Source organism: Delphinus delphis, chromosome 3 (assembly GCF_949987515.2).
Source record: "Delphinus delphis chromosome 3, mDelDel1.2, whole genome shotgun sequence".
Lineage (NCBI taxonomy): Eukaryota > Metazoa > Chordata > Mammalia > Artiodactyla > Delphinidae > Delphinus > Delphinus delphis.
The window spans coordinates 130,541,045-130,561,004 of NC_082685.1; the positions used below are offsets into that span (position 1 = coordinate 130,541,045).

Here is a 19,960-nt window from a genome sequence, read left to right on the forward strand (position 1 = left end):
AGGGAAACTATTGCTCAGGAAGAGGAGTTTAGGGTGGGGTGTGTGTGTGTGTGTGTGTGTGTGTGTGTGTGTGTGTGTTTATGTGTGTGTGTGTGTGTGTAGTGGGGAAGAAGTTTGTAGGAAATTTATAGCAAGCATATTGAAGACACTTTGATTACCATTTAAAATATTTTCCTATATATATATTATCCCTATAATAACAGGTTGTGTTTCTAATATCATTACTGTAAAATGTGAAAGTTTTTTTTTTTTAATCCCCATTTGATAGTTTTCCCCAGAGCCACTGTTAACAGTTTGTGTATCCTTTCTGTTGTTTTCTATGTATTTTTACATTAAATGTGAAATATAGTTTTATGTGGTTTACATAAATGGCATTTTAAAATATATCCTGGAGATAATTTTTTGTCAATTCATATAGAGTTACTAATTCCTTTTAGCTGATTTGTAGTATTCAGAAAAACAGTGATAGAATCATCTCTTGGGTCCTTGAGTTGCCATCAGTGTTGCAGCAGACATCTTTGTGCTGGTGCTGTGTTTCTCTAGGATGCCTTGATGCCTTAAAGTGGAATTACATATAGATAGATACATTTAGATAGATGTTGCCAGACCACCCTCTTAGAAGTGTGTGCTTGTATCAAGTGAGTATGAAAGTACGAATTTGTCCCATTTTATAGCCTACTTGAGTCCCCAAGTGTTAGATGTGAGTTTTTTTAAGATAATAACTTGATATCTCATTGCTTAAGCATTTAGTAACAGTTATGGTTTTACAAATCCTTTTGAAATAAAGTAGGATGAATATGGGGACATTGTTCATTAAGGGTCTTTCCTTCTATGTACAGTTGTGTGGGACATATTTTAACTTTTTTACAGGATCAGTCCATGTTTAAAGGTTATCACAGAAGGGAAATTTAACATGTCCTTCAAGTTAATTTGCTGTTATGTAAACTTTATAATCAGGAAATGACATTTGGAGAAAATGCCTCATTTTGCAATGTGATTTCCTTTTATTTGGTCTTTATAGCATACATAGAACAAGTTAGTATTCTCTTAAGATGATTATTTGCACATAGATGACATTTATTTTGTCACAGATCATCTAAGTTCTTTTTCATATATTTACTTCACACATGTTGCCATGTATAAGCAGTGACTCCTCCTGTTCTTTCTGATGGGTGCTTCCTTCCTGGAGATGGCAGGATTAATGTTGATGCTGGGCTTGCCTGCCATTCACAGGGATGGAATCATGGTATGGTGGGAAAGAGTTGGGAAGATTCAGATTTAAACCTCAAAGTGATGTGACTTTTTTGAGCTAGTTGCTGAACCTCTGGGAGGTTCCGTTTTCTCTATGTGTAAAATAGGATTGACAGTTCCTGTTATGGGGGTTTTTGTAAAGAGTGGAAATTCTGTGTATTAAGTACCTGAACATAGAAGGTACTCAATAGCTTGTAACCATTAACAGTCTTTTGACAACCTTTCTGCTTTAGAATGCTTTAGGAAGCAATTTTAGGATGAATTTTAGGAGAAAAAGGAAGTTCTCCTAATTTGTAACTTTGGCATACCCAGTGAATGGTGGAATAGTAATAATTGGAAACATTTGTGAGTGCTGGCCACTTTATAATTAAAAACAAACTGTTTTTGCCAAACTATTGTGTCTCCTAGTAGAGCAGTTTATTTTAGATAACATTTTATTAGTTCTAAGTCTTGTTTAAAAAAAGATTGCTTCTAAAGATGCAGACGTAGAGAATGGACTTGAGGACACGGGGAGGGGGAAGGGTAAGCTGGGACCAAGTGAGAGAGTGGCATTGAGGTATATACACTACCAAATGTAAAATAGATAGCTAGTGGGAAGCAGCCGCATAGCACAGGGAGATCAGCTCGGTGCTTTGTGACCACCTAGAGGGGTGGGATAGGGAGGGTGGGAGGGAGACGCAAGAGGGAGGGGATATGGGGATATATGTATATGTACAGCTGATTCACTTTGTTATACAGCAGAAACTAACACACCATTGTAAAGCAGTTATACTCCAAATAAGATGTTAAAAAAAAAAAGATTGCTTCTATTTCTGGCAATATGGGGGATTAGAAATGCTTACTGATACAGTTCAACTAAACATGCTAGATGATATAGCACACATATACATATGCACATGTTTTGTATTATATATTAAAATATACGTAAATCTTAAAATACATATAAATCTTTTAAATAAGTAGCTGAGCTGGTGGGAGAGTAAAGGAATTTTTATGAGGCTGGGGTCAGTTAATGCTGTAGATTTGATGTGTGCCCTGAAAGTACCTGCCAATTCCTGGTAGCCTAGAGCCTGAGTTTTGATAGTCTCTGAATGTGGGGCACAGGAGATAAAGGCTGAGGCCAGAGCAGTGTAAAAAGACAAATGGAAGGCCTGTGGATAATATAAGGACTCTCAAAGGGCAACATCCTCCCAGGAGGAACCATCAGAAAGAATTCTTAATCATAATATCATACTTGTACTCTTCTGAGGCCAGAATTCATACTATTTGTGTGGCTTAAAGAAAAAAAAAAGGAGAAGTTTGAAGTGGATTGATAGTGAATCCAGCAGAAGAGAACACATATTTCTGGAAGAATTCTCTTTAAAGCAAGGACTCTTAAGCTTCCCTGCAGGCAGAGTCCCAAGAATATGAGCTCATACTCTAATATAAATGAACATATAATCTATTCTAAGTGAGAGTCAGATAAACTACATAAACTCTCAAAGATTGCAGATATTAGAATTACCCTATAGAATATAAAATCAACATGTTTGCTGTATAGAAGTAAATTAAGAAGAGACTGAGAATATGATGTAGGATCAAGAGAATCAAAATTCACTAGACAGATTTGCAAAAGATCCAAAGATATCTTCTATAAATGATACACACATAGTAATTTAAATTAAAAAAACAGATTGATTAAACAGATTAGACACAGCGAAAGGGAGGGAAGATAGACCTGAGGAGACCAAGATTAAAAATAGAAAATAAAGGTTAAGAGATGTGGAGGGATAGAATGAAATGTCTAACATGTTGAATCAGAATCTCAGAAAAATGATAATAGGATGGAGGATACATAATTCAAAGATAAAATTACGAGTCCTATCTATCCAAAACTGGTGAAGTATCCAAATCCTCAGACATAGGAAGCCAATGAATACTAAATCAGATAAATAAAAGGAAATTCATACTTAGAGACATGATAACAAAACTGCAGAATATTGAAGACTTTGGGGGTAGAGGAAGTAATTGAGAAAAGACATATAACTCAGAAAGGCATGGCAGACATATGGCTCACATTTTAACAGAAGATAGTATGATGATATGCTCAAAGTGATGAGAAAAAAATCATCAACCTAGAATTCAAGGTATCATCATTCAAGAATTAATGCAAAATAAAGACATTTTCAACTAAAAGAATAACTAAAGGTGTAACCGTTCTGTGTATTTTACTGTTTTGTGAGTTGGGAAGAGGAAAGGAAGAAAAGTCAGGTGGTAGGGGAAGAGCAGTGAGGTGACTAGGAGGTTATTTGTGATTTAACCTCCCCATGAGCCCCAGAATACTTAGTAAATTCCATTAAAAAATTAAGAAACACTTTGTGTGAGTTGATTGCTTCTGATGACTGATGAAAGCTGGATTTGGTTGTCTTTGCAGTTTGTAAGGCTGAATGGTGATGTCGATGTTATGGTGAATTGAGGAGTAGGAACTCAGACCCTGGGGGCGGGTGGATGGCTGTGAACACTCTTAAGGCTATGATTTTGGGGTTCAGACCAGGTTTAATGAGTTCTCCCAGGAGAAAGGGATGCCCTGGCTGACAAATGTTAAGGAAAAAAGTCATCTTAAGTTTGCTATTTGGAATAGAATCCCATTCACAGCAAGTTACATAGTCAAGATCAGTCTACTTGCTCATTGTTTACTAGACTATGCCCCAGAGTTAGTGCAAACAGCTGCATTTCTGAATATATTTTTATCTGTGTAAATTTTCTTTTTGAATAGTCTTTCATAAGCTTTGATGGAAAGCTAGCTTAAATTGTTACTGTATGTATCTACTTTCATCAGAGTGGCTATAGTGAAGTGAGATGGTAGTCTAGGATTGGTTAAAATCTTAAGAACAGAGCAGGGTTCTTAGACCAGAGCCAAAATCTTAAACTTTTCAGTTGAGGTCACTGTGATGAAAACAATCTGCATTTTGACTACTCCTTGGATGTTATTAAAGTATCCATACAATTGTTTGTTCATTTGTGAATTATGGACATAATAAAATGCCCATAAAAGCTGTATCTCCTAGAGACTTCAATAGAGATTTGTATGGAATATGAAAATAATTTGAATTCATGTTTTCGGTGTTTTCTTGTTTTCTTTTGAATGGAAATAAAAGCCAATGTTACCATGATGTGTTTGATAACTTACTGTGGGTGAAGACTTAGAGACTGAGTCTCTAAGCTCTCCCTTTATGTCTTTAATCTCTGTCTTTCGAAGTCAGAGCCAGACTTCTTTGGCTTATCTTAAACTGGATAAAATATCTGTTTACATATTCAGAATAAACAACTAAAACCATTTTGTTTTCAACTAATGAAATCACCTTGTGAATGAATCAGAGGTGTTCGAAGCCATTACATGAGTCTGGTTTTTATGATTTTTGTGGCACAATCTACAGTGAATACTCTGAACATGGAGTTTCAGTGAAACTTTTAACTTGCTTGGCTTTGAGAACATTTCTGTGATCATGGTCATGTTGGCTTGATGGGACTTGACAATCTTTGAAATTGGCTTTTATTAACTTCAGGCTCTTCGATATAACTTATTGAAGCTAGTCATAAAATGTACAGAACTCTGCTCAAATTATCTGATTTAAAACAAAGATTTGTATTGACCTTTCAATAGCCAAGTAGTTGGGAAGGCTAAAAGTGATTTATTTTTCTTGTTTTACATAGATTAAACCCAGGATAATTATCAAGTTTCATTACGTAAATCCTGTTTGGCACAGGAAGTTGGAGTATTCTCTTTCTTAGGAATGTATCTGATTATAAAAAAGACTATCATAATTCTTGGTGGAGTCAGCATCAGTATCTGTGTAGGAAGTCTCCACTCTCCTACTTAACTCTCAGTTGCCAAACGTACACACATGACTTTCTGATACGTGTTTTAGGAGTCTTTTCTCCTCTCTGAATCAGGGGAACCAAATTCCTTTTGAACGAAGTAGGGTGTAATAAGTAAGATACTAAGAACCTGGTTCCTCTTGGTTTTGTTCTTAAGTGCAATAGAATTAGGTTTCGTAAGCATGCTGTCATTTTTAGGTAGAAAGATGATACCTAGATGTTTATAGACTATAATATTGAAAGAGCTGGCTCATCAGGTACAGGACTATCCGTGCACAGTGTGAAAATAAATGTCAAACAAAAGCACTTAATCTGGTGGGAAATCTAAGGCAAGATGCTAAAATAACACTTTAAAATTTTTGAATTTATTTCTTAAAAAGTAGTCAACTTGTGAGTGTTCCAAAGGAGGTATTCATTACTGCTGTTCAGGGACAAACCCTTCAAGTGGAAAATAAAACTTAAATCATGGTTACAGAAGTTTTTATGTAATAAAGTCAGGCCATTTATGCCAGTTATGGCTTGTCATGTGTTACTTCAGAAATGCTTGGCAAGTTTGTTCTCAGTGACTCATTACCCATCCTAAAAGTATCAATAAAATGATGCTGAGTAGAAATTGGACCTCAGACCCTCCTAGGACTCTTTAACTGCCGCCTGCCCCACCCTTCTGATTTCTGAAGGTAAGGGGAGGGAGCTGTGTACACTGGGGAGGTAAGGAGATTTATGAAATAAAAAATATTCTTTGGGCTTCCCTGGTGGCGCAGTGGTTGAGAGTCTGCCTGCCGATGCAGGGGACACAGGTTCGTGCCCCAGTCCGGGAAGATCCCACATGCTGCGGAGCGGCTGGGCCCGTGAGCCATGGCCGCTGGGCCTGTGTGTCCGGAGGCTGTGCTCTGCAACGGGAGAGGCCACAACAGTGAGAGGCTCGCGTACCGCCAAAAAAAAAAAAAAAAATTCTTGGTTTCTAGGAGAGAAAATTAATGTTTCTTTTCCTTCTCTTCTAGATTGTCCTTTTACTCGGGCCACTCTTCGTTCTCCATGTACTGCATGATGTTCGTGGCAGTAAGTACTTTGTGTCTGTTGATGGTGGCATACGTGCTGCCTGCACTTTATGTGTTCAGCTTTGGTGTCCTCTCCTGTGAGACCCCTCTGACATTCTCATCGGCTTCACTTCTCAGTCAGCTGTAAGCCATTGCTGGCTGCACTAAGTTCAGAGGAGAAATGGATGCCTGTGCTCCTGCCAAAGCCAGTTACAATTGTTTGAAACAGCTTTTGTCCTTCATTTAGAGGAAGCAGACAGGCGCGTTGTATAGCAAGCTGCATATTGGGAACCTTCAGGATAATAGGGAGTCTTTACTCCTGAAGCAGACAAGTGGTGGAGAACACTTGTCACTTTTCTGACAATGGTAGAGGCCTAAACATAACCATTAAGTCTGCAAGCCTGGTGCTAAGAATTAGGTGACGTGTCCCCTTACTTTGGGACATATTTTCTGAAGAGGTTTTCTGGAACATACAAACAGCTTCTGTGTAATCCCAGCAGGTCACTGCTCTGAAATACAGGCCAAGGTGACTGCTGCCCCTCACGACCTCACCCTGACGAGAGCCCTGGTGTCGTCTGCACGGCATGGTGCTGAGCAGCCTGGCCTTCCCTGAGGGCTGCTGGGGTGAGGAGTTTGGTTTATTGCACTTGAAGGCAGCTGTTGTTGCTCCTATTTGAGCAGGTTTTATTTTCCTTCCACTTTGTGAAACATTTCCCAGACTGCTTTCCATGAGACTAGAAAGGTTCTAACTTCAGGGAGAGCCAGTTGCTGCTTCAGGAGCTTGTCATCTGTACAGTCTCCCGATGGCGATTCTAATTGCACTTGCATTATACAAAGTCAACAGTGAAGAGTTAGAGAAGACTGGCACCCATATTTTGCATATCAAACTAGAGATGAATGTGTAGTGAGAGTAATTAGTGGAAGACCAGGCTTTAGGGCACACACAAGGGGTCTTTAAACGTCAATTTAATTGACTTTTATTTTTTATAATGTCTTCAGTGTCTGTGTGTCTCTCTGTATGTGTAAGATTATCAAAATTTGGTGGGAAAAGAAGGGAGAGGAGAAGATCTCTATCTTAACAGATCAGCTTTAATTTTTGTCTTGATTTTCTTTGTAAGTGGATTTTTTATATAGTTGTGCTGTGTAAATTTGCTCTTTCCCATTCCCCTTCCCCCTCTGATCACATTAAGTGCTATATGATATTAAATTCACGACATGGATTAAAGATTCACGATGTGTATTGTTAAGAGTAGCCTGCTGGGAGTTATTTGGTTTCATTTAGAGAATTTAACATCAGTTTTACCAAATCTTCCTTTTATTTGAAAAAAAAATTCCAAAAAATGAAAGAATGTAAAATTTATAAAACGTAAAAATTGCAGATGTGTTATATAAAATTCAAACCCAAACTTCAAAACCTTTTCAATAGAGCTAATTTTTGGCTTCTTCAACATTTCTGCAAATTGCAAGGCTTTCATCTTATGTTAATTTTGTGAGGAAGCAACAGGGTACCGATTCAGCAGAATTTAGAGTTTCCTTTTTAAAATATTCACCCAAATGTTTCTGAAAATGTGCCATGGGAAATGTGACTTATTTGACGGTAGTAACAGCAAATACTGTTCTAGCAATCTCTGTTCATTTATCTTTTTAGGAAAAATTAACAAGTTTTCTAAAGGGAGCCACCATATTTTTTTCTCTTTAAACAGGACATGGGGAGTGGGGGAGAAGGGGAAGGCTGGCAATGGCTAGAGCTATTAATATATCCTGAGAACTTGTCCCAAAGCAAAGTTTGTGTCTATACTGAACAGCTTTTGAATGTTTGTAGGCCCCAGAGCCAGACATCACCAGGGCTACTTTTGTGGTTTGTTATTCCCTCACCTGTGTGTCAGTATCTTTAAGTCCCTCTTTATGAGAGAGAACTAAGAATCTGAGGTTTGGTTGATATTGATGATGATGTGCATTTACACTACTCTTAAGTTTTGACTCCTTCTGAAAGCTCCCATGAAGTAGGAGAGGAGGGATGATTGCCACCCTTTCAACGTCACAGATGGGGAAATAGGGGCCTTGGAAGGAGGCCGCTAAGGTCTACAAGCTCTCTGGGAATCTCTTGTTAATCAGGCTCCCTTGCTTTGTTGACTACTTGAGCTGGACCCTAGTCCAGTTATTTCGAAGGAGGTCAGGTGATGCAGATCTCTGAAAATAAAATGGTGACATATAACTTCCACTCTTTTGTTTTTATAAATTTATTTATTTTATTATAAATTTATTTTATTATTATTTTTGGGGCTGATTTGGGTCTTTGTTGCTGCGCATGGGCTTTTCTCTGTTTGCAGCGAGCAGGGGCTACTCTTCGTTGTGGTGTGCGGGCTTCTCATTGTGGTGGCTTCTCGTTGTGGAGCATGGGCTCTAGGCACACGGACTTCAGTAGTTGCGGCATGGAGGCTCAGTAGTTGCGGCATGCAGGCTCAGTAGTTGTGGCACACGGGCTCAGTAGTTGTGGCTCGCAGGCTCTAGAGCGCAGGCTCAGTAGTTGTGGTGCATGGGCTTAGTTGCTCCGCGGTATGTGGGGTCTTCCTGGACCAGGGATCGAACCGGTGTCCCCTGCATTGGCAAGCAGATTCTTAACCACTGTGCCACCAGGGAAGCCCTCCACCCACTGTTTTTAATTTCAAAGAATATTCTCAGCTGTATCATACTCCATGCCTTATATTTATTTTTGCTCTTCTTCTTTTCTCCTTTGACCCTTCTTAAAATATCTGTATATTCACTCAAATAGAAACTTTTACTGAGCTCTTCTGTGAAATATGAAATGAACGTATAGAGGGTGAAATTATAGAGGGCCTCGATGGCCAGCCCACTCTGTGGACACCCAGGAGCAAACGAGGAGGCAAATTAGGGCTGTAAGCAGAGGGCAGATTACCTCAACTCTATAGTTCGGTGGTTGGGTCAGTATCAGCTATTTAGATGTAAAGGTATAATGCAAAAGAAAAAGCTCAAATAGGTTTGTCATAGACAAGGAAATTTCTGGAGAAGCAAGCAGACCAGAGCAGCCATGCACTGCGTTTTACTGACTCGGAGCAGTTGGAAATATTTAGTTGATGTGGATGTAGGCTCCAGCTTTTATTTCAGCCGCTGAACACACAGATGTCTCCTTGCCTTCCAGCGTTCACATTTATATACCACACTTAACCACTACGCCCCCCGCCCCAAATTCCTTAGGCAATGACTCGCCTTGCTCCCCTAGGCATCTTGGCATCATGCGTCAGTCCCAGATTCAGGTGGAGATGTAGTCATTTAAATCCTCTCTGAGGACAGTCTTTGATAGCCAGAACTTCCCTGTCAATTCCTGACACCCAGAAATTAACTTCTGGTTAAAAATGTCTCTTAAAGAAAATACCCGACCATTGTTCTCCTCAGGCAGGGAGCCGAGCCCTGCACACTTTACAGTGCCTGGACTATTAGACCTGTGAAAACCACCTAGGTTGGCAGCAGGGTAGGGTTGCATGTAGCCAGTTGATGTGTTTAGTGACTCCCCTGGAGTTTGGCCAGATGCCAAAGATTCCAAATTTACTTGATTGTTCAGGAAAAGAGGAATGGGATGAGACTGTCCTTTTTTCAGTACAGTAAGGAATACACTAAAGTACTTTTCCCAGCACTGTCATATTGAGACTGTAACCCCAGAGTGTTTATATCACTGCCTGTTACGAAATTTCTATATAAAACACTACAACAGGAACCCAAGGACCTCTCAGTGTCAGTGCTTCAGCTTGGCTTCCCTCCCTGCCACAGAATGCCTTGTATCTGGGCCTTGCCCCCATCTCTGTGTTTAGATAGTGCTTGCCCCCATCTCTGTCTTACTCAGACCCTCTGACACCACCTACTTTCCTCAGCATTTGTACAGTCCCTCATCTGGCATTGACCGTACACTACCTAGCACTGTTGATATTTCATGAAGATGTTTCTCAAACTGTGAATTAATGTGAGCATTGGGCAAATGGCCCATAAACTACATGAATCCTGCCTAATTTTAAGGTAGGATTTGAGATTTAAATTCAGGAACTCTGTGAATCCTAAAGATGGTAAAATTAAAGTCTAGAGAAGAATAAACTGAGGCCTGCCTTGCAGTGCTCTCCTGGCCAGGTCTCTCATCAGATGAAGGTGGAACAATACAATGTGCCTGGCTTGGTATTAGAAGCAATGTTTCAAAATAAGTAGACCAAGGTATATTTCTTTGTGTTGAGCATGCTGTTGCTAGTCTAATTCAGGGGTTGGCAGATTTTTTCAGTCACAGGTCAGATAATATTTAGGCTTTGTAAGCCAGGTGCAATCTCAGTCGCATATTCTTCTTTTTCAAATAGCCCTTTAAAAATGTGAAAATAATCCCTTGACTGTGGTTGAAAATGGGGGGGAACCCTCTTATTTTTTTTAATATGATTTTTAAATTTTTATTTATTTATTTTATTTACTTATTTTTGGCTGCATTGGGTCTTCATTGCTGTGCGTGGGCTTTCTGTAGTTGCGGCGAGTGGGGGCTACTCTTCTTTGCAGTGCACGGGCTTCTCATCACGGTGGCTTCTCTTGTTGTGGAGCACGGGCTCTAGGCATGCGGGCTTCAGTAGTTGTGGCGCGCAGGCTTCAGTACTTGTGGCTCGCGGGCTCTAGAGTGCAGGCTCAGTAGTTGTGGTGCAAGGGCTTAGTTGCTCCGCGGCATGTGGGATCTTCCCGGACCAGGGCTTGAACCCGTGTCCCTTGCATTGGCAGGCGGATTCTTAACCACTGCACCACCAGGGAAGCCAGAAACCGTCTTATTTTAAGACTAAGTACAGTCATACCTTATTTTATTGTGCTTCACTTTATCACACTTCACAGATAGTACGTTCTTTGTAAACTGAAGATTTGTGGCAACCCTGCACCAAGCAAGTCTATGGGTGCCATTTTTCCAATAGCATTTGCTCACTTCATGTCTCTGTATCACATTTTGGTAATTCTCAAAATATTTCAGACTTTTTCATTATTACTGTTACATCTGTGATCAGTGATCTTTGATATTACTGTTGCAAAAATATTACAACTCGCTGAAGGCTCAGATGATTGTTAGCATTTTTTAGCAAAGTATTTTTAAGGTATGTACTCTTTTTAAGACAAAATGCTATTGCACACTTAATGGACTGTACAGTATAGCGTAAACATAACTTGTATATGCACTGGGAAACCAGAAAATTCATGTGACTCTCTTTATTGCGATATTCACTCTACTGCAGTGGTCTGAAGCCAAACCCACAATATCTCCAAGGTATGCCCGTATTAAGAGACTTTATGAGGCAATAGCATTTTATAGTTAAGTGTTACAAGGTCAGTCTTGGAAAGGCAAAATAAAAATAAACCAGCTTCAAAAAATACCTTGTTCAACAATCAAATTTTAAAAATGAGGTTGTACAACTAGATCCTTTAATGGAAGCTAAATTTTTTTTTCCTTCAGAAGTTTTAGACAACAAAAGAAAGGTGATATCCTACTCTTCAGTGATAATAAAATAATGGAAGAATGTTTATGTAGTGTCATAGACATTGAGTTTCCTTTTTAAAAAAGTGTAATTTTTTACACAAAAAGAAAAATGTGTACAGCTTCTTTTTTCCAGCGTGGTCCTGTGCACTGGGAAGTCCTCACTGTTTATTCTGACAACGTCATCTGTGTGACCCATATCGTGAGGCTCTTCATAAAGTGACCCACAACTGTTAGCTCTGTGTTTTGGGGGAGGCCACTCTGCACTTGCCAGTGAAGCATTTGCTGCCTGCACGGTGGAGCTTCTTCCTACAACGCTCCTCTCTGGGCTTGAATATCTAGTTATTTTGAGCAAATTGACTCCTGTCCTTTTTGCCCGAAAGAATAAAAACATTGCCTTTATGAATCTCTAGTAATATCCCAGCTAAGCAGCTTTTCTTTCTTTAAAAATATCAGGCATAGTAGCTTATTTTCAACCCATTTTCAGTAGGTTTTACTTTGCTAAGAGAGATTGTACACTTTATCCTGCATTGAGCCATAAGATTTACATGGGGTTTTCCTGACCAGAAGCCCTACCTGGAAGAGTGGCATTTGCTCATTTTGGAGGCAAAAACTACCCCTGAAACCTTCCTTTTCACGAAGGCCAGTGGTGAGGCCTGGTTTCAGTGAGAGCGTTCCTTGGAGGATATTGGTGGAGTGTGGCGACAAGGCTAATTCTCTTCAAACTAGTTTCTGCTTTCTGAAACTGGGCTCTGCAGTCAGTGGTTGTAACTGATTTGCTCTGAGCTCTTGATTTGACTCACTGGTCAGGTTCAAGACAGGGAGGGATAGACAGACCTCACCGCAGTCTCCTTTGGGCCTTGAGGTTAACGCTCTCTCCCTATCACATCCTCGTGTGGTATTTGTCTCTCCTCCTCCTTTTAATAGGTGAAAATGGGGGGAGGGAGGAGTGTAAAGGTTAGTGAAGCATATGCTGTATCTTTGTCTTTCCTGTTAACTCTTTTTCATTTCCCAACTTGTGTCTCCTGGAAATCCAAGGCCTGTTGCATTTTCCTGTATGTTAGAGCAGGGATGCCACCAGGCAGGCTCATGTGTTCCTTTTATAAACATGACTGTTCTCTTAAATATTTCAGGACAGTGTTCAAATTGGTGGGGGAGGTAGGCATAGGAGTCCTTTATACGCGAGCGAAGACTGAACACCTAACTGGGGATTCTCCCCCATCCATTCTCTCTCCTTGGCTCACCCTTGTGTTAATTCCCTTTGCTTCCCCTCTTAAAAACTTAGTTACCACTGCAAATCCAGCTCAGTGTAAATCCCTGGATTAGGCCCTCTTTTCTACCTGCCTCTTTATGTCTACAAGTCTTCCACTGCTGACTGGAGTTTTGTGGATTGCCTTAGTAATGAAACTCGCCAGCTGCATTTGTTTTCATCCTTTGTTCCTTTGCTGTCCTGCACTGGGGCTTCATGAATCCTGTACTATCACAGTGTGAAGCTTTTGCTTCTGGGAAGCACCTCAGTGAACTGCTGCAGGTCATTGCTTTTGTTCTGCTGTTTCCACCTTGTCTTTTATTTCTAGTTGTGAACTTTCTATTTTGGAGCTTTTTCCTTCACCAGAAAGTTGGATGATAGGATTGGGAGGGATCCAGAGGCTAGAATCTCTCATCAAGCAGTACCCCCTTCCCCCCAATGAAATACCCACTGGGCAAGTCAGTTAGCTAGGCCAAAGTGAAGCATGTTCAGAGAAGAATGTTAGAATGGGCCTGAGAGAATGACAGATGAGTCATTTGGCTTAGGGGCTCACACCTTTGTACTGTTTGCAGAAAAAAAGTCATAGAAGTAAATCCCATGCCTAGTGCCACAGTTCTCTTGTAATGGCCTTCAGTGGACATTTAGTATGTTTGTTCTGATGTGGGATTTTATTTTTCTAAGTTTTTCTCCTTGTTTGAACCCAGGTGTACAAGCAGCCTGTTTTCCTTTTCATTTGAAACGTACCTTTTTAAAAACTAAAACTATCATTTGAGTCGCAGAAATTCAAATTTTAAAATAAAACAAAACAGGATTTTGGTTAAACACACAGAGAGGAGGCTGTTAACTGGCTTTTTTTTTTTTTTTGCGGTACGTGGGCCTCACTGTTGTGGCCTCTCCCATGGCGGAGCACAGGCTCTGGATGCGCAGGCTCAGTGGCCATGGCTCACAGGCCCAGCCGCTCCGTGGCATGTGGGATCTTCCCGGACCGGGGCACGAAACCATGTCCCCTGCATCGGCAGGCGGACTCTCAACCACTGCGCCACCAGGGAAGCCCAAAACTTTTTTTTTTTTTTTAAAACATCTTTATTGGAGTATAATTGCCTTACAATGGTGTGTTAGTTTCTGCTTTATAACAAAGTGAATCAGCTGTACATATACATATATCCACATATCTCCTCCCTCTTTGCATCTCCCTCCCTCCCTCCCTATCCCACCCCTCTAGGTGGTCACAAAGCACCGAGCTGATCTCCCTGTGCTATGCGGCTGCTTCCCACTAGCTATTTTACATTTGGTAGTGTATATGTGTCCATGCCACTCTCACTTGGTTCCAGCTTACCCTTCCCCCTCCCCGTGTCAAGTCCATTCTCTAGTAGGTCTGCGTCTTTTTTATCTTTTGGTTGTAAGCAGCTGACTTACGTGTATCTCCTAGAGGAGAGGACGGTTTATAGTAAAGACATACATGGATTAGAACAGGCACACCAACAGGAACAGAACTTTTTCCATGTGTCTCATTGACCACCTGGTTTTTTTACAGTGTGGCTGCCACTCCACACCGTGGCTGCTTCATTCTTTTCTATTAAATGGCTCATTCTTATCTAACCATAGCTTTTGCTTCCTCTTTAGTTTGCAAGTAGCCTATCATGTATCCATTAGGTGCCATTTCTACAACTTCTGAAAATAGAGAACTCCTTTTTACTCCCAGTGTAAATCCCAGAGGGCACATTACAGCCCAGCAGATTTCTAGGTCAAGCCTGTCATAAGTCATACTCAGTGCCCTCCCAGAAAATAAGGCAGGGCTATGTGGTCCCCTTCAATTTTGTCTGTGGATCAGCAGTTTCCCCCAGAGGGAAAATTGAAAGCTTTTTAAAAAAATTAATTATTATTTTTGGGCAGCGTTGGTCTTTGTTGCTGCACGTGGGCTTTCTCTAGTTGCGGAGAGCGGGGGCTGCTCTTCGTTGCGGTGTGCGGGCTTCAGTAGTTGCAGCTCATGGGCTCTATGGTGCACGGGCTTCAGCAGTTGTGGCTCATGGGCTCTAGGGTGCATGGGCTCAGTAGTTGTGGCTCATGGGCTCTAGGGCGCAGGCTCAGTAGTACTGGCGCACGGGCTTAGTTGCTCTGCTGTACGTGGGATCTTCCCGGACCAGGGCTTGAACCTGTGTCCCCTGCATTGGCAGGCGGATTCTTAAACCACTGTGCCACCAGGGAAGCCTGGGAGAATTGAGAATTGTAGATGCTGCCACTGAACCAGTCTGGTACCATATACAACATTGGATATGGAGTTCTGTAAGTTCTAAATCTTAAGAGATAAGCAATTGAATGCCTTACCTCTAATGGGTTTAGTGCACATGTGATTAACATATGCATGTGTGGGAAGAAGGGAAACAGTGGAGACTGCAAAGGCAGGGACCTACAGAGCCTTTTTATTATCAGCTCTGGCATTAAAGCATGAGTTGTCCCTGTATCTAGTTCTAATATAACAGTGCTGAGAAGCATCAGGTAGTCAGTTTCTCTGAGACAGTTAGGGAAAGATGGAGGAATGGAGACTTCTTTTTTTTTTTTAATTAATTTATTTATTTTTGGCTGTGTTGGGTCTTCGTTTCTGTGCAAGGGCTTTCTCTAGTTGCGGCAAGCGGGGGCCACTCTTCATCGCGGTGCGTGGGCCTCTCACTATCGCGGCCTCTCTTGTTGGGAGCACAGGCTCCAGACGCGCAGGCTCAGTAGTTGTGGCTCACGGGCCCAGTTGCTCCGTGGCATGTGGGATCTTCCCAGACCAGGGCTCGAACCTGTGTCCCCCGCATTGGCAGGCAGACTCTCAACCACTGCGCCACCAGGGAAGCCCGGAGACTTCTTTTTAATGAAACATACATACTTTCTTCTCCCCTCTCAAAGGACAAGGAGTAGAATTAAAAAAGTTATAAATCCACGAAGTCAAAGAATGGAAAACGAGACAATAAGCAAGAGGTAAAGATTCTGGAAAGCAGTTAAATGAGTGGTAGGAGGAAGCCAAGTCTCTAGCGCCTCCAGAGAGAGGGAGCTTAAAAGATTTGCACTGCAGAAGCTGAGAAAGGATGAGGAAGAGGAGCCACCAGAAAGACAGCATGGTGTGCTTTGTTGGACCTGCTCGTGTAGAACAGACTTTTGGCTGGAAACGCAGGAGGGGAGTTGTCGCGGTCTGGAGTTGTTCACGGCATGTCAGCTGTGGAACTCAGTTGACCCAAGGTTCAAGAAACTCAGTGTTTACCGCCTTGGGGTCTACTGAAATGGAAGAGTCTTCCCAGGGAAGAGCAGGGCTAGAGGTGGTGCCCAGCTTTTGTAGAGCTACACTGAGTACCCTGGACCCAGGGAAACACAGAACAGGCATATAGGAAGCACACTCAATTAACCAACCTCACCCAGAGCTGAGAACTGTTCTGTGACCAGAGCCTGCACTCAGGCCATACGGCCGTTAGTCAGCAGAAGGGCCAGAACACAGAGTGGAGCACAAGGTTAGGTGTATGATCACAACTGGGGAATCCCAGAGCTCCCACAGGGGGAGTGGCCTCTGGATCCACACCAAGGGGACCATCTGTACTTGGGTAGATGTGTAAGAAGAAACTAAGTACTTAGAGGATAAAGGGTTCACCTCAAGTATACTGCAACTTATTTGATTACTGACCATAAGTGAATGTTACTTTCACAGGGATGTTGAGGAAGAGATTGGGGCAAATTAATACTTATTTAACAGATGTCTGCAGGCTACCTAGAGTCAAAGTCAGGGTTCTTTCAAAGGAAAGTATTGTTAGAGGGGTTTTAGAATCTTAAGTGAGGGAGAGCCTTGAAAGCCCTGTCTCTGAGTTTCCTTTAGGGTAGGACTAGCTTTACAACCATTTTAGAGTTTTTTTTTTGCTTTTTGGTTTTTTTTATTGCTATGTCGCTAGCAGGGATGGGTGCAGTTCTCCCTAAGATGTCTGCATTCATGTAAGTATTTGTAATTCTTAGGTATATGTTTTTATAGTCTAAATAACCCATGCCTTTAACCCTTACCTGAAAAGGTGGCTTAAGAAGAGGGTCAGTTAAACTTTATATATGAAACTTGGCTTCAGCCCTAGTCAAGGAACTGTCCTCCTTAAAATGAACAAAAAGTTTCCAATAAAAATAGAACTAATGAGGTGAAATCTTACCTGGCACGGCTGTGGTACCTAACTGGGCTTCAGTTGGCACATGTCAACTTTGCCCCAACCAGAACCAACTATCTTCCCAACTCTAGAATCTTGAGACAAGCCTCTTACTCCTTACGTTTTTATAGCTTCAACAACAACAAACAAAAAAAGGGAAGAGGAGCTCTACAGAAAGCCAGTAGCACTTCAGCCAGTTAAGGAGTCCAACTCAGTTAAACAACTGGTATGCTCTTTTAGGGTTAGATGTTTATACTATAAAGTACTTGATAAAATTAGACAACCTCTGGGGCTTTGCCAGGTGCTGAGAACTGAACACACGTAGCAGTGCCCAAAGAACTGGAAATGGATTTGTGTATCTATTTTAAATAGGCAGTGTCAGTGGGTACAGCCACATAATTAAATGCAGTCCTCAGAAAACAGTTTAAGTATATGAGCCATAAATTACTGAGCAGAGTTTTAAAAAATGAATATTAAGAAGTATATTCTTATTGGATAGAAGTTAGGAAAATTTTTGTTTTACAAAAATGAGACCATATTGGCTGAAAGGAGTTCATAGGAAACTATTCCAAATTCATTCTACATTACAATCTTTAGGGATGCACCCAAAATCAGAGGCAGGCTGACAATGGCAAAGGCAAGACTCTCAGGTCTGATTAGAAAAGTCATAGAACTTAAAGGGTACAGGTGCTATTGAAAGAATAGACTCCTTTACTGGATCAGGACTAAACTACAAACTGTATTATTTACTTAGGCAGATTATTGTATTTACTTATAAATACAGATTATTTATTTAGTCTCAGTTGCTCTGTTAAATAATTTGAGGCCAGAGGAGCTCTCAAGTAAATTGTTTGGGTGAATTAAGCAAATTTAGTTCCTAGATGGCTGGCTAGAAAATACAGTAGCTTGGCCCAGGGTAAGGGCAACCTGTGCTCAGAATGCTAGCAGTTGATCCCAAGACTCTACACTAATGACAGTTATAATTCAAACTGCAAGGTGAGGAGCTGCCCCCTGAAATCCTAGAAGGTCTGAAACACTTACCTTGTTCATAATTTGAAGAGTGGTGGTAATAGTTTTTATTTTTTAAATTTTTTATCCTTTTGGTTTTGTTTTGGGATTTTTAGGTATTAATGAGTACAAGAATGCTTGCCTAAAGCCCTGTTCCATATATATAGTAAATCACAGATTATTTAATGAATATTAATATTTTGTGACTATCATTTTTTTAACAATGTGGTGATAATTAATATAAAACATAGTCTCCAGTTGGTATGTTAAGCTCTTTTCTTTATTTTTATCTTTTCTGTTAGCTTTATCTTCAAGCCAGGATGAAGGGAGACTGGGCAAGACTCTTACGCCCTACACTGCAATTTGGTCTTGTTGCTGCGTCCATTTATGTGGGCCTTTCTCGAGTTTCTGATTACAAACACCACTGGAGTGATGTGTTGACCGGACTCATTCAAGGAGCTCTGGTTGCAGTATTAGTTGTAAGTATACAGGGCAGCAGCCTACATCCTGATACTGAGAAACACTTGGATAAATAAGTAGAAAAAAATGTCCCAATGAGAAAAGTATGCTAAGGCAGAGAATGTGGCTCAATAATTGCTACTGGGTGAGGACCCCAACGTTATTAAAAGTCATTTTAGGATAGATAGCAAATAATACCTACGTTACTTACTCTTCGCAAGTTATTTAAAAATTTACTAAATTTTTTTTTAATTGTAAAAAGCTCTGGCTATAAAGTGTTTTTAGTATGAATTGGAAAAAACAAAAAAACAAAAAACAAAACTAATTTACATGAGGAATGACACTTTCATTAAGGGCTAGCAGAGTGAAGCCATCTGCCCAGTACATAACAGAGCAACTGTCAGAATGTCCTTAACAAAAATTCCTGTTAGCCACTAATTTATTCGTACCCTTAACCTGTACCCTGTAAAGTATATCCTTTTGTTTATATTTTGCACACTGCTTATTGCAACTTTGTATACGGTTTAAACTTATTTAAAATTGTATCATTAAATACTTTGCCCCATTCTAAATGTTACCTGTTCTATACAGGCTGTATATGTATCAGATTTCTTCAAGGAGAGAAATTCTCCTTTTAAAGAAAGAAAAGAAGAGGACTCTCATACAACTCTGCATGAAACACCAACGACAGGGAATCACTATCGGAACACTCACCAACCTTGAAGGTGGCAGAGTGCCCAGATGAAGCTGGCCTGCTTTCTAAAGGAAAATGATTGCAACCAGAAGGCAAGAGGATGCGTCCTTCTTCCCAGTATACAAGCCTTTAAGGGGACTGCTGCTACTGTAACTCTTGGATGCCCACTTTACCTGTGTGTATATAGTTACATTTAACACAATGGTTATCTAATAGCTCTAAGTTCATTACAAAAAATTTCAAGCCTTTCACTAAAACAAATGCCCCACCTGTACATTTTTTTTATTAAAAAAATGTAATGCTTATGTACAACTGTGTATGTAATATGCTTTCTTAGAATGATGCTTGATTTAAATATAATACATCAGACAGGTGGTGAACAATTTAAAATCCCACATTCCTTTAGCTGACTCTTTATAGGTAGAGGCTGGCAGCAAACACAATATCTCTCTTGATTTTGGTGATTCCTAAGAGAAAAGAAAATACAGTTTAAATTCTCAAGACCACAAAGAATGTAATTCTTCTCCCCTGGGGTTTTGAAGACAGCACAACAATCCTGATTAAATTTGGTGAGAGGGCAAGCCTGGAAAATACAAAACCTTGCTTGCCTGAAGGACACCTAGAGGAGTTCACAGCCACCTCTGAGACATGGGAAACTTAGAAACCAGACCCCTGTTCTCATGACTCTTGAATCTAAAGTACCCCGTGCGTGCGGGGGTGTCTAAAATTATTCAGAAAGACCAGACCAGAGGG

The 19,960-nt window shown here is 40.6% G+C and overlaps 2 protein-coding genes across 4 annotated transcripts in view; one reads left to right on the forward strand and one right to left on the reverse strand.

The window, feature by feature from the left end:
• Nucleotides 1-19,495, forward strand: part of PLPP1 (phospholipid phosphatase 1) — a 119,447-nt gene extending 99,952 nt beyond the window's left edge. For all 3 annotated transcript variants that reach the window (XM_060009489.1, XM_060009490.1, XM_060009491.1), the window contains exons 4-6: nt 6,111-6,168; nt 18,357-18,533; nt 19,105-19,495. In XM_060009489.1, coding sequence (XP_059865472.1) covers nt 6,111-6,168; nt 18,357-18,533; nt 19,105-19,236 — 367 coding nt within the window. In that variant the 3' untranslated portion in view covers nt 19,237-19,495. The remainder of the gene's footprint in view (nt 1-6,110; nt 6,169-18,356; nt 18,534-19,104) is intronic.
• A 40-nt stretch (nt 19,496-19,535) lies between these two features.
• The window catches only part of MTREX (Mtr4 exosome RNA helicase), a 136,842-nt gene continuing 136,417 nt past the window's right edge, over nt 19,536-19,960 (reverse strand). Inside the window, exon 27 of the mRNA XM_060009488.1 lies at nt 19,536-19,674. Coding sequence (XP_059865471.1) covers nt 19,622-19,674 — 53 coding nt within the window. The 3' untranslated portion in view covers nt 19,536-19,621. The remainder of the gene's footprint in view (nt 19,675-19,960) is intronic.